Source organism: Pelobates fuscus, chromosome 1, assembly GCF_036172605.1.
Source record: "Pelobates fuscus isolate aPelFus1 chromosome 1, aPelFus1.pri, whole genome shotgun sequence".
Classification (NCBI taxonomy): domain Eukaryota; kingdom Metazoa; phylum Chordata; class Amphibia; order Anura; family Pelobatidae; genus Pelobates; species Pelobates fuscus.
In genome coordinates, this window is record NC_086317.1 from 420337561 (window position 1) to 420355959 (window position 18399).

Sequence of the window (18399 nt, forward strand, 5' to 3'; positions counted from 1 at the left end):
GATAGATGAGTAAAGGGACTCAACATCCAAACTGCATAGACTGGTTTCTTTTCAGTCAGACAGCAAAATAAAAATGCAAATGCTTAGAATGACATCCTAAATGATAGAAAACAAAGAAGCCCGCAGATAAATCTGGTGACTATAGGAATAATAATCTTTTTCTAAATATACATTTATCATAAAAGAACAAACACCTTTCAAAGCAATTTCCCATACAATACTTTTTGTGACTGGGAGAAAGTTTGCCAGGATTGAGAAATCATTCAGTACTGTGGAGAGGTTAAAGAACACAGTGAGGACAATGGATGCTTATGAAACAGATAAGAGTGTCATTCCTATCTCAGATGTTATATAAATCTACTTAATATGCGTCATACCTAAAAAAAAAAAAAAATTGACTCCTTTCCAAGTGATGCAGAGGGAGTGGACAAGTCCTGTTAGACTGAACTTTTTTTTTAGTAGGTAAATTAAGAGGTGGAATTTAAAGACTTCTTAACTCCACCTATTGTGTCATTTCTCACCTGCACACCTTCCATATATAAAAGCTAAAAATCTACTAGCAGATTTAGAAAGTTACAAAGAAAAGATAAACTATAAACTGTTTAGTGCTTTCATTACTGTAAAATGAGAAAGGAAATTTGCTCGTTTGCCTTTTGGAGGGCAGTGTTTGCCGAATTCCTCGCCACACTTATATTTGTGTTTTTTGGACTTGCTTCTGCTCTGAGATGGCCTTCTGCCCTTCCAACAGTTCTCCAGATTGCTTTGGCCTTTGGTTTGGCAATAGCTACAATTGTTCAGACGGTGGGACATATCAGTGGAGCTAATATAAACCCAGCTGTCACACTAGCATTCTTGGTGGGATCTCACATTTCCATTTTGCGGACTGTATTTTATATTATTGCCCAACTCTTGGGAGGAATTGCTGGAGCGGGCATACTTTACGCTGTGGTTCCAGCAGCTATCCGAGGAAACCTTGCAATCAATACGGTGAGAACTTTTCTTGTGGCTTGAATAACATTAGTGTGCACTACTACCTGAAAAGAAAAAATTACATATATGAATAATGGTGTGTGTGTATATATATATATATATATATATATATATATATATATATATATATATGTATATGAATATTGGTAAGTATAATTCACAAAAGATAGAGTGGCTAATATTAGCCATCATTGATCTCATGGGAAACACAGGAATCTAGCCAGCAGTGCCATATGGAGACATAGTTCTACAAATGTTCTTCATTGATAAAGTCAATAGGGTCACTATCATAATTAATGTAACAGCAGCAATATATGCTACTAACAAAATCATACAATACATGCTCCTAACAAAGGGCAGAGTATAGAGTATTTGATAGAGTCCAAACCACCTTAACATCTGAGGAAAGGGATTTAGGGGTAATTATTTCAGATGAAGGTAGTAAGACAGTGTAATAGAGCAGCAGGAAATGCTAGCAGAATACTTGGTTGTACAGGGAGAGGTATTAGCAGTAGAAAGAGGGAAGTGCTCATGCCATTGTACAGAACACTGGTGAGACCTCACTTGGAGTATTGTACGCAGTACTGGAGACCGTATCTTCAGAAGGATATTGATACTCTAGAAAGAGTTCAGAGAATGGCTGCTAAACTGGTTTAATGGATTGCAGGATAAAACTTACAAGGAAAGGTTAAAGGAACTTAACATGTATAGCTTGGAGGAAAGGCGAGACAGGGAGGATATGATAGAAACATTTAAATACATAAAGGGAATCAACACACTAAAGGAGACTATATTTAAGAAGAAAAACTGCCACAATAAGATAAGATATAAGATAAAAATAATATCAGGAAGTATTACTTTACTGAGAGGGTAGTAGATGCATGGAATAGCCTTCCAGCTGAAGTGGTAGAGGTTAACACAGTGAAGGAGTTTAAGCATGCGTGGGATAGGCATAAGGCTATCCTAGCTATAAGATAAGGCCAGGGACTAATGAGAGTATTTAGAAAATTGGGCAGACTAGATGGGCCGAATGGTTCTTATCTGCCGTCACATTCTATGTTTCTATGTTCTATGTTCTATGTAAAATATGATGTTATATGATGTTTTTTTTTTTCAATAATACTTATCATGTTGGAACCTAAAGTAAAACTACTGTTAGATAAGTTATAAAAAAAAAAAGTCCCTCTAGCGAGAAGATGTCTTAAGTAAGTAATTCAAGAATGTTTGCAATGCACAACTCTATCATAATACATACGTAAATAAGACAGACAGCATTCTACATACAAATCTGGCTATAATTGAAGCTCTGATTAATCCTTTAAAGCACATGAAAAAAATGCAAACATTTATCTCAAAATGACATTTTAAAATGATGCGTGTGTCTGTAGTCAGTAAAGACTGTCTATGATATTGATAATTAAGATCTCACCAACACGCCAGTGTCACTGTTCACAGCAATATTTAATTACCTGGCACATGTGATTGCAAAGCTGTACACGAGCTGGGAATTTGGCACTGAATGCAACAGCTTTCCTGACGACTATTATTATTATCGCTGAGATTTTCTATATGCACCATGGAAGTAGTATTTAATGGGAAACTGGTGTAATCATTTGGAAGTGGGGTTACTCAAGAATCCTGTTTCACGTGGGATTGTTTTAAGCCGTATTTAGCGAGAGGGGCTTCTAAAACATACAGTGATTTGTGATGAAAAGACAACCAGCTTGGATGCTGTTAGTTAATATACATAAAATGGAAAGGACCAAGTTTTCACAGAAAAGTCCATAAGTCTAGTAGTAAGCATGAATACATTTGGAGTTAGCTGCTTGCAAAGACAGACAGCTTGTCCAGCTGCCACAGCATTAAATCCTTGCTTGTTACGGTACTATATTTGCAGGACGATACAATTTTCAGATAATCTTGATTAGTGAAATCTCTCTACGGCTAAACCAGACATAACAAGCCATAAAGATGTTTTTTTAACATTCCTATTTATATACTATATAAATATACATGGCCCAGTTTTATCCATCTATAAAGATGAGCATCAAATACAATAAATATGGTGTACAAATTATATTACGACCAAATAAGTGTTTAAATCAAAAATATTCAATTGTAAGAAGTTACCACACTGTAATGTGCAACTCTTTGCACAGAACACAGAAAAATAAATAAACAAAATATACAGCGGAGCAATCAATATATACAGGTGTAAATAATGTAGTGATATAACCTTTAAAAAAAATTAAAACCTCTAAAAAAAATTTAAACTTATCTCTAGCAAATCTTATACTGTTAAAAAATGATAAATATACAAAATACTGTGAAATCCTTGAAAAATAAGGTAAAAATTTTTAATACGGGACACTCATGCGTTTCAGAGCTAAATGTCCTAGCTCTGATACTAGACACTATTTGGTTTATGTAGATAAGCCTGTTTGTACATTTGGCCTGCTGAATATCTTCTGAGCAGTAGAATGTATAATATCAAATATATTAAAGGTTTGGTAAACTTCCTTTTTTAGCTTACCTTGATAATGAAGCATATCACACACTGTTAAGAACTACTGTACCACTTATTACCAATCTGGTATGGCCATCACAGACTCTCTAAAGAAGATCAGGCAATCCTGCATAAAGACAGCAAATTAAGGACTTATCTTCAAATCAACTGAAACAGCAAACTTAAGAAAATACGTTTTTTTTCCTTAATTTTGTTATTACTGTAGTTTAGTAGATAGCTCCATAATTCAATACCCTTATGTTGGTTTTCCAGTTTAATGGTACCAAATTAGGGCACAATCTACTTATGACAACAGCTCCCTAAATTATCCTTTATCTGGGATTGCCATATTTAAGGACAGCAATTTAGAGAATTATTAAATAAACAGCTGAATGATTTCAAAAATTACATTTTGATCTTTCGACTGTGTTTAGTAGATAGCTACCTAATTTGGTACCCTTATTTGGGTAGTATTAGCAATTTTAAGTGTACATAATAAGTCAGCTATCTGCTAAAGAGTGTCCTAATTTTGAATCCTTTGGAATAATGGGAATAATAGCACCTGAATTGAAGACTACAATTAAAGTATCTATTTATTAAGATGAATTAAAGTATTTTCATATTTGAAGTTCATATATACATTGTTATTCACATGTTGTCCAGTTAATTACTGTCTAAAATATTTTGAATGTTCACACCATTGTACAAAGGGAGATTTAAATTTGGAACTTTGTTTACTAAGTTCTTATGTGTAGTCATTTTTGTTTATCCTAGCTGACTCAAACGGGTTTATCTTGTTTTGTCAATACTTATCATGGTTTTATAACTCTGTTTGAATAAAGCATATCTGTATTAAAATAATGTTTTAATTTAGAATTTCTCATGACCTTTGTCAAAAACAATTTGGAAGAGCTCTCCATTAATAGTACTACAGTTCAGTGAAATAACGTGTTACAAAATACAATGCAGTTAACAGAGGATAAACAATTGTAAAATGATAAACTGTGTATAATAGAAAAATAAAGCCAATGATCTTATGAAACCTGACATGGCATTCCAGCTCCCAAATACATGCATTATATATATATATATATATATATATATATATATATATATATAGATGTCCAACATAAGGCTGCACTTACGGTATTGCTAAAATCCAAAGATACTTTTCTTCAAATATTAAAAATAGATCAACGTTTCTGTCCACCCTGGGACTTTCTTCAGGATCAACAAATCAACAAAACAAGTAATGACATAAACATACACATTCACAATATATAGGAAATAAATGATTAAAGAACTTACCCCAGCTGAAGTTTGAGATAGCCGGTATCCTACTGAGCAAACCACACATGTGCAAGACTTGCTCTGCCCACCAGACATGTCAGAATAGCGTGATGACATCGGGCGCGTTGCCATGGTGATGCGGGAAGTGGCCGTGTCATCATGGAAACCAAAAACATATCGTGAAGTGTTTATGCATGCAAATAGATCATGTGAATAAAGTGTTCTATTCTTATGATCTAAGCTGGGGTGAGTTCTCTAATAATTTATTTCCCTATACATTGTGTATGTGTATGTTTTTTTGATCCTGAAGAAAGTCCCATAGGTGGACTGAAACGTTGATCTATTTTTAATATTTGAAATAAACTATCTTTGGATTTTATCAAGACCAAGAGTGCAGCCCTATCTTGGACATTTTTATCTATGTGAGCCCAGGCTTTGGCACTAGAGATGTCGCGAACATAACATTTTCAGTTTGTGAAAAGCGAAGGTGAACTTCCGCAAATGTTCACGAACCGGCGAACCGGGCGAACCGCCATAGACTTCAATAGGCAGGCGAATTTTAAAACCCACAGGGACTCTTTCTGGCCACAATAGTGATGGAAAAGTTGTTTCAAGGGGACTAACACCTGTACTGTGGCATGCCGGAGGGGGATCCATGGCAAAACTCCCATGGAAATACATAGTTGATGCAGAGTCTGGTTTTAATCCATAAAGGGCATAAATCACCTAACATTTCTAAATTGTTTGGAATAACATGCTTTAAAACATCAGGTATGATGTTGTATCGATCAGGTAGTGTAAGGGTTACGCCCGCTTCACAGTGACAGACCAATCTCCCCGTTTAACGCACCGTAAACAACCGCAAACAGTCCATTTGCACAACCGCAAACTCCCTATTTGCACAAGGTTGGATACCAAGCTAGCCATGTCCCGTTCCTTGTCCTCACTGATGTCATTGAAGGTCTCTTCCTCCACCCAGCCACGTGCAACACCAAGGGTCCCCGAAAGGTGACAACAAGCCCCCTGTATTTTTTTTTTAAAATGTACACTACTGTTACACCAGATATGAGTTGCACTGGTGTGACACTGTGCCCTGGCAGGCCCTAAAACGCACAAGTGTGAAGGAAACTGACTGCTATTATTTCACAGTCAAATGTCTAGGTTTTTTTTTAATGTACACTACTGTTACACCAGATATGAGTTGCACTGGTGTGACACTGTGCCCTGGCAGGCCCTGAAACGCACACGTGTGAAGGAAACTGACTGCTATTATATTACAGTCAAAAATGTTTTGTTTTTTTTAAATGCAAGCTATTGTGACACCAGATATCAGTGGTGGCACTGGGCAAGTGGGCACAGTATATGCTGTGAGCCTGACACACACGGTGGCAGGCAGGCAACTGCAATTATATTACACAGAAAAAAAAAGAAGCAGACTGATGTTCTAGCCCTAAAAAGGGCTTTTTGGGGTGCTGTCCTTACAGCAGAGATCAGATGAGTCCTTCAGGACTGTAGTGGACACTGAATACAATAGCCTAGCTATCGATTTCCCTATTAAATCAGCAGCAGCTACACTGTCCTTCCTCTCACTAAGAATGCAGCTTCCGGGGGGCGGGACCTAGCTGTCATGGAGGAAAGACGCACTTCGTGTGAGCTCCCTTAATATCTCACTTTAAGCAGCTATCAACAAGCGAATTTCACCCCAGAAGGGGATGACCCAGCAATGTTGCTCTTACCTGACCGACCCGACATGCTTAATAGCGGTCAGCAACTCGACAGAGTCTTACTTACCTCTGCGTGGCAAGTTTGGCCTGGTGCTCACCGGGCGGGAGAGGCTGCCGATTTCCCGATTCCTGGGATGCCCAGGAGCAGCTACTTCCCGGCAGGAGCTCCATTACCCCCCCCTCGAACCGGTGGGGGTTATCCCAATCCACCCCTGAGAGGCTGTCTGGAGCTAATGGACGCACAGAGCACAGCCGCCCAGGCTGACATACTCATCTGCGACTCTCCCAATATGGCGGCAGCCGCGTGTCCTCCTGGTACCAGCAAAGCATGGCAGGATATTGAGTCTAAGCTGGACAGACTCTTTAATCAATTTTGGAAGCAAATAACAAGCAGGAAGCCCCAACAAGCTCCACCACAGCCCCAACAAGCTCCACCACAGCAGTCCCCATTAAAATCCACCAACGCAAAAGGCATCGAAGACGGGACCGGAGGCACAAACAGAAATGCAGAGCCTGCCCCACGTCAAGCACTCGCCTCCACCTTAAGCCACCACAATCCCGCACCGGACGTGAAGCACCACCGGGACAGATCCGACCACCCGACAAAACAAGCTTCCACCACCTCAAGCCGCGAACCCGGCACTCAGCCAGAGACTTGCCTTTGTTATCCAGGTATCAGGGACTCCCAGGGTCTGCACCTGGCGCCCAGAAGGGATCCGATGAGCACAAGCAGTAAACAGCAGCCTGTCAAGCATGTCCCACTATAGCCGATCCTCCACACCATGCCTTTGATCACATGAACTGCTCTCTGCACATTAACTAATCGTAAAGTAGCAAGCGTTTAAACATGTCATTATTTCACCTCCTAAAGAGTTTATTGTCGTAGTTCCTTACATGCCTTTACCCTAACCGTTCATGTATTATGTTATTCACTAGTCTCATCTCATGGGGCGACTCACACTTGATTTATAACTAGTGGTGGAGCTGCTGATATAAATACACAGTTGATAACGTGCAAGCTACACCCTAAATATGACAGCCATCTTTCACAACAATGTACTGCTATATACTCATACCCTCAGTGCAACTAGCCATGATATACGCACGTTCAGCCTAGCATGCTCAAATATAACACACTTCTGTCTAAAAAAATTAAATAAAATAAAGAATAATACAAAAAAAAAAGAATACAGCTTCAGAATTAATCTAAATTGTATGCTGTCTAGGACGTGGGAGGGTCTGGGAGGGAGGGTCTGCTGCTGATTGGCTGGAATGTGTCTGCTGACTGTGAGGTACAGGGTCAAAGTTTACTCAATGATGACAAATAGGGGGCGGACGTCCGTGGCGAACGCGAACAAGCTATGTTCGCCCGAAACTATTCGCCAGCGAACCGTTCGGGACATCTCTATTTGGCACTCGGCACTGAAACAACACAGCTTGAGTGCAAGGATTTTTTTTATACATATATATCTATTTATTGTTTTTTATAAATGAAACCAAGAGGGCTGCACTCACCTGAACATGCATATTTTAGCCTTGACCTGCAGAGAGTCCCAGGAGGAAGTATTTCCAAAGTAAGTGGATTAATCTCATAAAAGCAAGCATTAGGTGCTAGAATAGAACCTGCCAAGAATTGGGTACATTGACATTGTGGCAGGCTTATGCAATGTATGATCATATACTGTAACTAAACCCCCATTATTTTTTTGCCTAGGTGAGGTGTTTTTAAATAAAATTACATTCTTTGAGACTGGAAATCGCTGTTTAGTGAATGAGTGAGTCTCCTGGATTTTATATATATATATATATATATATATATATATATTATCGCCATTTATATAGCGTCAACAGATTCCGTAGCACTTTACAATATTATGAGAGGGGGTTTTAACTACAAATAGGACAATTAAAAGAAAACTTACAGGAACAATAGGTTGAAGAGGACCCTGCTCAAACGTGCTTACAGTCTATAGGAAGTGCGGTATAAAACACATTAGGACAGGAAAAAGCAATCAAATAAGGTGGGAGTGAAGCAGAGCTGGAGGATGAAAGTTTGTGGATAACAGACTGAAACGTTGATTTTAATGCAAAGCTAATTAAAAGCTAAGTTTTACTTTGTAACAAGTCCTGGGAGTGCTATTTGGATTATTCTCTTTGTATTTTGCTTGACAAGCACTGGGCAAGTATTTTTAAAGGATATATGGAGTGCAGGATTTTTTTTCTATATATATATATATATATATATATAATTTTTGTTTGTTTGTTTTTTTGTTTATATGTTTTATTATTTTTTTTTGGTAGAAAAATAAAATATTTAAAAATCAAGGAAAGGTTAATATTAAAGTTAGACTTCCAGTTCTTTAGCGCTTGGTTAAACACTGAATATACATGTCCCAGTCTACCTGAGACTGAACAGAAATACTGTCTGTCCAGCAGCTACTTGTTGCAGATGCCACCATTATTGCTACTATAGTAAAATTCAGCCAGAGGAACTGTGGGGACAGCATTTGCACTGCCTCTGTCTCCTCATCCCTTTATGGAGTTTCATTAGCTTCTCCTGCCTGGCAGTGTAACTCCCATTAATCTTCAGCAAACATGGGCATGTATGCATTTTGGACTGAGACAACAGTATATGTAAATAACACTGTAAGGGAATAGCCAGGCCGAAAATAGAGAACAGGTAAATATGAACCCATTGTTCTTTACAATTACTTATAACTATAGTCCTAAGATAAAATCAATATGTCTGTTCCATTCATTGCTGCAAGAATGTTGTCATCACCAATAATACATTGTATCTATTAGACAAGGCTATCCTTACATAACCTTCTCTGTTTTGAGGTTGCCATGCTTCATGATAAAAATCTAAATTGGATTAACTTTCATCCTAATATTCTTCTTCTTTTGGCGTATCCAGGTGACATCTGTCTTGTATATAGTTTCTTTTGTCTTAACTGTGAACCACTCCAGGTTGATACAAATTAATAATGAGCTATTTTTTATTTCAATGACTAATTTTCTCCTTACCCAGCTATTGGTGCATTTCCCTCTACAGAGATATTAGGGTCATATTGTTTTTATTACTTATGTTTAAAATTTAACTTTTGATGATGTTCGTGTTTTGGAATGTTGGTATTTTGTAACACCCAATCCCTGATTGGAGCTTCTCTGGAATTTAATTACAGACTATTTTGATTCTGGATAAAGAACTTGGTATTTACGGTATGGCTTGTTTGTACTGATCTTTCCAGAATTAGGAATTGAAAATTTTTATGTGCATGTCACTTAATAAAAGTGATTAATTTCTTTGTTTTTTGTCGTGGACACATTTATCTTTATCAAAAAAATCTAAACACAGAGATTACACAGATTCACAGTAGTCACTATATATGGCTTACCTGTTCATAACCCTGATTGACTCTCTATTCATAAGTGACTCTCTGGATGCCAGTTCATACATATTTTCAATATATGTCCATATGTATATTTTAATTAATGTAAATGCTCACTGTAGTTGATGTATCAGTTCTGGTCCCTGACTATGGGATCCATACAATGTCTCTTGTCTAAAGGGTAAAGTCCAGCTGGGAGCAATTCCTTCCAGCAATTTCTGGCAGAATAATACATTTTTAACTGTATTTACAGTTTAAATCAAACAAGGCGGTGAATTTTGTATAGCATGACTTAAAAAAAAAATAGAATTTGTTTTAAGAACATAGGCCTTGATAAGTTCTCCAAATGATTTAATATTGTTGGATACATTTTTCAAAAATATTTTTTTCTACGTATTAAAATATCACAAAATATATCATATATAAAAAAAATCCAATGTATGAAAATAATCTAAATTTTACAAAATTTTAATATTTTTCAATAGTAAATAATGTTAATGTTTATACAAAAATTCTAGTTCAAATAAAAAAAATGAAATCATATAAAACATATTCATATGTAAAACATATACATCAATATTAAATTGAGGCCATAGTACCTTGTTTCTTGTTATGTGCCTACTGACTAGACATTAAAATCACATAACAGTCACATAAAGTACATAATAACTAATTAACTACACTTCATCATTTCAGCTTAGTAACAACACAACACCGGGAGTAGGTGTAGCCGTGGAGCTGATTCTTACCTTTCAACTGGTCTTATGTATATTTGCATCAACAGACAATCGTCGAAATGATAATGTTGGGTCTCCGGCATTGTCAATTGGTCTTTCTGTGACCCTCGGGCATCTAATTGGGGTAAGTAGCTCAATGTATATCTGTCAGGCATAGATGTATATGCAGCATAACATAATAGCTGATTAATGTCAGATATTGCTATGGTACCTGCTTCTATTATATAAGTATGTATAACAGTATTTCCATTATTTTACACAATATTGGAACAATAGTAATGTAGGTTCTGTCATTCCCAGGGGCTACATTGTATATTTTGCAAAAAGTGGCAAAACTGACAAGAATCTGAGTTAATGTCAGCTATCGCTATGTAAAAAATTAATTAAACTGCATATATTTTCCATTGAATATATTTTCAGCTTCAATCATTCTAATGGGTATCTTTAAAAAAAATTAAAATAAATCTCCAGCTCCCGTACCCACTTGGGATTACAGTTTTAGTTGTATCCATAAAGACATCTTATATGGTACCTGCTTCTAATATATAAGTATGTATACTAGTATTTGCATTATTTTATACAATATTGAAACAATAGTAATGTAGGTTCTATCATGCCCAGGGGCTACATTGTATATTTTGCTAAAAGTGTCAATACTGATAAGAATCTGAGTTATGTTTATTATGGTTCATAATATGTATTATTATATATTGCTGTCTTTACTTAGATCTACTTCACTGGTTGTTCAATGAATCCTGCCAGATCATTCTCTCCAGCCGTTATAGTGGGGATCTTCCGCAATCACTGGGTATGGCTTTATTAATATTCATTTTGTTGTCTGATCAAGAGTTAATACCTGATATATATATTATATACTAAAAATGCATCCACAAACTAACATCCACAAACTAACAAACAAATACGAATAAGCCAATAAGCCAATAAGAACAAAAACATAGAAGCTATATTAGTCTTACAAATAATTACTGGATCAAATGTAGCATAAATATTAATCAACATTTTAAAAAATAATCACCTTTCTTTTCATGAATGCGAAGTTAGTTAGCAAATAAAGCCAGAGAAAGTAGCCATTTTATTTTTTCAGTAGACATAATAAAACAAAGCATTCCTAATAGAGAAATTGTTCAAAAATCAAATATAAATAAATTAAAATAAGTGGTTGTAAATAACATATGTAGTAATACAGATTGATAAAAAAAAAAAAATAATGATTAGTAAGGTCAATATAATTCTTCCTACAGTTCAGTAGGGAACAAAAATGGTGAGCTGAGATGTTATCATGCAATCTAAATGTGTCCCCACAATTGCCCATAAATAAATAGGTTTCCATAGCAACACTATATTCCCTGGTACATCAGTCTCAAATGACACTGGGAAGAGTGTAATGAAAGCGTGGAATTTATTTTAATATCTATTACATTACAGATGAAGAATGTGTCACTGAGTTAAATTTATAAAGGATAAATGGTTTGGCAATTATTGCTATAATGTAACTGGGGTACCTGTCAAAGAAAGGTTAAGACCAGTTACATCATTAATACACTTCTCAATTGTTCTGACAACACTTTCTAAATAAAAACTATTGTCAAATATTGGCATCATCATCAGCATTGTCTAGAACATTTGATTTCATATCACCACAAGTTACAGCATAATTACAAGGAGAAAAATAAATCCTAAATTGTTTATGTTTCCCTATTACAGGTCTTTTGGGTTGGACCAATTTTAGGGGGATGTCTAGCATCTTTGGTGTACAATTACATTCTGTATCCAAATATGAAACCAAGAGAGGAGAAGTTGGCTGTATTTATTGGAACCTACAATGCTAATGAAGAGGTCTGGGATGAAAGGCGTCGGTCAATGGAATCTCCGGAACGTATAAATAATAAACCATTCTCTATGTAACAAAACGAAGAAATGGTTTCCTGAACATTTGCATATGGACAGACAGACATTGCTTGGAATGGCAAATGCATTAATAAATACCTGCCATGTGATCGGAAAGAACCAAGAGAATTAAGTTTAATTAACATGCAATAAAAAGTAGTTTTAAATTGGAAATCTTATGGAAAATAGAAAGATTTGTCTGCTATTCAGTGAATTGTGGTGAACCCAAAACTGAATATGCTAAATATAAGTAAACATATTCAAAGTGGAATATTGGAAATATCGATTGATTTGGTGTTTGCCGTACAAATTTTGCTAAGTTTTCAGTTACAAGAAATCACTGGTTAGTGCAGTGGTTCCCAAACTTTTTAGGTTCAAGGCGCCCTGAATATTTCAATATTTTTCCAAGGCACCCCAATTCAAAACAATTTTCTAGGTTGTATACATGTACAGCGCTGCGGCATATACTGGGTCTCTAATCTTGGGAGTGGCAGTGGTAGATTATTTAAAGAAACAATCCAGGCACAATAACCACTACATTACGTTGTAGTGGGTATGGTGCCAGTAGTGAAATAGTGCCCTCCCAGGGTAAGTAGTCAAACTGTTTAAGAACAGTTTGACAACTTACCTGGGGTCTGCCGGGATAGGGGCTGTAGTGTGTGTGTGTGGTGTGCAATATGTGTGTGTGTGAGGGGTGCAGTGTCTGTGTGTGTGTGTGTGTGTGTGTATACAGGGGTGCAGTGTGCATGTGTGTGTGAGGGATGCAGTGTGTGTACAGGGGTGCATTGTGTTTGTGAATGAAGTAGTTTGTGTGTGTGTGTGTGTGTGTGTGAGGGGTGCAGTGTGTGTATGTGGGGCAGTTTTTGCATGGAGGGGTACAGTGTGTGTGGGGGGGCAGGTTGTGTGAGGGGTACAGTGTCTGTGGGGTGATTCAGTGTGTGTGAGGGGTACATTGTGTGTGAGGGGGCAGAGTGTGTGGGGGGTTCAATGTGTGTGAGGGGTACAGTGTGTGTGTGCGTATGGGGGGGGGACAGTGTGTGTGTATGGGGGGGGCAGCAAAGTGCTAGCGGGCCGGAGAGAAAATTATTTTCTGTGGCTTGCTGTTATTTTATAGTGAAGAGCTTGAGAAGTTATTTCAGAACTCCCAACTTAGATGTCCTGTGAAGCGTAATGCCAGTGTGCTCTTTGCAGGGTACAAATGCCCTGAGCACATTGCAAGGGCATCTAATGATGTGCTCATGCTATGCTTGTTGAGGATATTTCCCTGGTGTCCCCAAAAGTAGAAGTGCAATGAACAAAATCGGGATGACAAGACAGAGCCCCATAAATCAGGACTGTTGGAAGGCCTGGTCATTTTAAATTGCTCTCTCCATCATAACAAGAGAACAAGCAATTGCATTCTTTAAAAAAAATGCAGTTTTATTCATACTACGTATTGTTATTCATTGACCTAAAGAGGTTAAATCTCAAATAAATTTAATAAAAAAATAACAGTAATAAACATAATAGTCTACAAGGTATGGCATGGTTCCTTTAAATTAACTTAAAGTACACTTTTAGAAGAAGAAAAATATATACGTTTAAAAGCCATGCCACAAGAGCAGAATAACTGGGTGTTGTAAAAAAAATTGGACTTGTCTTTGAGAAAGCTTCCGCTTAAAAATGTACCTCGAAAGAAGTGACACTGATTGGACTCGAAATTTTACATTTTACCTAGTAAGCAGATCGATATGAAAAATTGGCTTAGGAAAATTTAGGTTAGATTTATGCAATGGCAAACACTTAAAATAATACAACTATAACAATATTGATCACTTAAATTCCTAATACCATTTTGCTCATTTAGACTCCGGATTAGAAGACAATTTAACGTTCATTTAGTACAACGCTTGATAATAGACTGGTACTAAAAGATCAGCACCTATTTGTATCCATTGTATCATTTTAATATAATCCTAAGCAATTAGGTTTAATCGTAATAATAAGTCTTCTTTCTTCTTCTGTTCTGCTCGTATTTCTTGTTTTTTTTAAAAATTATAACCATAATATGGAAATTTGATCTTTTCCATGGCCTTCAACCTGGAAGGTGCAAATTTGAAATTATACAGATGCAAGTATTTAATTGAGCATCCATTGAGATAGGACGGAACAAATATGCATTCTTCAAAATAAATATGTCATCTGATCATACAAGAGACACAGGTGGGATGCTGCATTGTATATTTAAATGCTTCCTGTTCTTAAAATATTTTCTTTTTGGTTCAATATTTTTTTTTTTACATCTGTATTTTCTTTTATTTCTAAATGTAAAAATCATTCTTCTGAACTATTTTTGTATCGGTACACTTGTTTTGTTAATAGCAAACTAAACGTATGCATTCCAGTCTAAAACATCCGAGTATCTAGTCATGTGAAATGATTAAAATGCTATATTCTTACATGTATTTTTGACAATATTCATCTGTAATTAAGTCGACTGTAGTGCCTCTCTGACTTGCTTCCCATAAGTTTATTTTGCATTCATTTCAGAAAATTCTATCTAGTTGCAAGCTCAAATGAGAAAACCTCTGAACTATTGTATTGTTTATTAATTTGTATGTTTACACCTTTATTTTTATATGTTTCTTGTATATATCTATCTCTTTGTACAGTGCTGCAGGATATATCAGTAGTTTATCAATAAAAGAAAACAAATATGTTTACAAGCCCCTTGTTGACAATGTACTCTGTACACATATTTATAAAACCAAAAACCACATGCGGTCACATTATTATATAGTTTAATGAGTATCATAGTGAGGCAATCACTTAAATACTGGATCTGTATTTGGCAAAATTGCAGTAATGAAAGCTTATAACTAAATATAAGGGTGGTTGAAGAAACATGTTACTACTATGGAGCATTTTCTACGTATAGCAAAATAATTAGTTGTAAGATTCACGCCCTGTTCTCCCATTATAAATAATGAATGCATATGCACAGAACATTATTATTAACAAAAGAAAAGAATGAGTCCTAGGACAGAATGTCCAGGATACATAGGTAGGATATCTCAGTGTGGACTAATGCTGATAAAAAACATAATTTTATTTATACATCCTAGACATCAACAAAAATAATTTAAAAAAAAAAAACCTCACACAACCATAATCCCAGAAAATAGGGGAGAAAATATATATGACATCTTACTAAGAAGGGAACCCAGAACAGAATGGGATAAAGCAAGGTTAAATGCTCAGCAATTATATTGAAGGTATAGACACCTATATGAGGAGTATAGAGTTTATTGGAAGCAAAAACCTAAAGGGTTGTCTATCTTATATGAAAATATAAAGCACCCTAAAATCCCATAAGTAACCTAGCTCAAAGAGTAGCAGAATATAAGTGCATGCCAAGGAGCAGCTGTATAGGAAACAAATCCCTCTGGTCCTATAGTACCTGTTAATCAGCTGTGACTTTAAGCTGCAATACCTAGAGTTACCCACTGCTAGTGATTGATCTTGCTAAGGAGACTTATAACAGGTACGAGCCCTTCCTAGTTTACATTGAAGAAATTATAACTGAAAATTCCCCATCAAACTATAACACCCCAAATCCCATTCAATAATTTTTTATTATTATTTTTGTTGATGTCTAGGATGTATAAATAAAATTATGTTTTTTTATCAGCATTAGTTCACACTGAGATATCCTACCTATGTATCCTGGACATTCTGTCCTAGGACTCATTCTTTTCTTTTGTTAGTTCATATATATAGGGTTATCCCCTACTATTGGATATTCTCAGGACACACTACACTGTTCCTGTTTTACAGGACTTTTTTGAACATTATTATTACATGCCTTTATTGCTCTGGAGCAACATATGAGTCACATAGGGTCTCAAATAAGTTTGTCTTGTTCACATATATAACTTTGAAATATATTACTGTTACTGCTTTGTATTTTTTTTTTCTCATGTTTTACCGCAGCAAATATGATGTTTGCTATTTATTTTTGAGTATTTCTGTAAAATCTGTGCAATACAAGTTTATTTATAGAAAACATAAAAACATACAGGTAAATGTGATTAGATGTAGGTAGAGAATATATATTTAGATAGACAGACAGACAGACAGACAGATAGTATTCTACACATTTCCTGGCTATAACGGAAGCTCTGATTATTACTCCTTTAAAGCACACAAAATAAATTCATACAAACATTTATCTTACTTTGAGCACTGCATGCAACTCATCATTTAGTCTGGGGCCCCAGCTGACATAGGGGAGCTCCATGTATTGATTGATACCTGGGTCAACCTGATGTAAGCAGGGATTTAACCCTGTTCACACCTAGTTGTAGCATTGAAGGATTTAAATTTAAATTAAAGGACTGCATGCAGTGCTCACTTTGAGTGTTACATACAGCTCATCAGTCATCAGTCACTAATTCTGGTCCCATATATCTAATGATTCCAGTGTTTCCTCTGCTATCCGCAGGGAAATGGTTCCTTCTTTTAAAATACTTTAACAGAAGGAAAACCAGAATGAAATAATCCCATCATTGGTGCTTAAGTGGTTAAACATATGGGCCTGGAGATTATCCTTGCTGGCTGCAATGTATTTGTAATACTTCACTTAAAGGGATACTCCTTTGCATGTTTTTTTTGCTATTTGTAGATATACTTACAAAGACAACATGCTTGTCTTTTTTTCCTAATGTTTTCATTCGTAGTATATGAAAAAACTGCCTGCAAAAGCTGCAGACCTGTTGTCTGCAGCCTTTGCAAGCTCTCCACTCTTTCCCTTGCACAGATTTTCAATGTGTGCTGGAGAAATCATCTGTGCTGGATCTGCGAGTGAGCACACACACAGATGTGCTGTAGTGCAGCATGCCTGCCACTTCCATTTGCTTCCAAAACCTCCCTAGCTGTCTGATTGATAGCCAAGAAGGTGTTCCTGTACTGAGTTCAGTGGCGGTCTCTCCAGGGGGCCTGACCACTCTGTCACCCCCTGTGACCGGTGGACTGGCATAGCTTCAGGGCCTGGAGCACAACCACACCGGCTCAGAGTGCGCAGTGGCCTGGGTGACTGGCAGAAGGGGAGCACACACCACCGTGCTACCTTCCAGCCAGTCACTGCACGTAGCGTGGCCAAGCAGACAGCAGTTTGACAGAAAGTTCTCAAGGAGAGCAATGTTAACATGGAGGTACAGGAGATGAGGTGGGTGGGAGAATCTGACACATAGATTGGATAGGGGGGAATGAGACACATGGATTGGATGGGGGAGAATGAGACACATGGATTGGATGGGGGGAGTAAGACACATAGAGGGGCTGGGGGTTGGGTTTAAAACACATGGAGGGGCTGGGGTGGAATAAGACACATGGAAAGGCTGGGGGGGAGGGGGTGGCACCTGGAAGGGCTGGGGGGATGAGACACATGGAGGAGCTGGCGTGGAATGTGACACATGGAGGGGCTGGGGGTAGAATGGTGACTCAGGATGGAGCTGATAGTGAATGATACACATGGAGGGGATGAGACACAGAGGAGTTGGGAGGGAAAGATTAAGACACACGAAGGAGCTGGGGCAGTGGAAATTGTCAATTTATACTTCTGCTATCGTTATAAAAGTGTACATTTTTACTTTTACATGCTATCATAAAATGGCAGATTCCATACACATAAAGCACTTCATGTTTCTAGTGTATCAAGTTGTCATATGTTTTAATAAACTTTACCCTATCTAGCTTGTTATAAAACCAGTACCACTAATTAAAAATAAATATTCTGCTGAGGGCTGGGACATTAATTGTAATCATATGTCCATGTCCCATTCTCCATTGAAAGGTGTCAAAAATAAAATGTT

General features: G+C 36.8%; 1 protein-coding gene across 1 annotated transcript; it reads left to right on the top strand.

Annotated features, from left to right (window-relative positions):
- Window positions 1-599: 599 nt before the first annotated feature.
- LOC134597397 (aquaporin-5-like) lies at window positions 600-12748 on the top strand. The gene is made up of 4 exons (XM_063444829.1): window positions 600-987; window positions 10599-10763; window positions 11367-11447; window positions 12365-12748. Exons 1-4 carry the CDS (start codon window positions 625-627, stop codon window positions 12563-12565), a joined length of 810 nt encoding a protein of 269 aa, XP_063300899.1. The 5' UTR covers window positions 600-624; the 3' UTR covers window positions 12566-12748.
- The last annotated feature ends 5651 nt before the right edge of the window (window positions 12749-18399 follow it).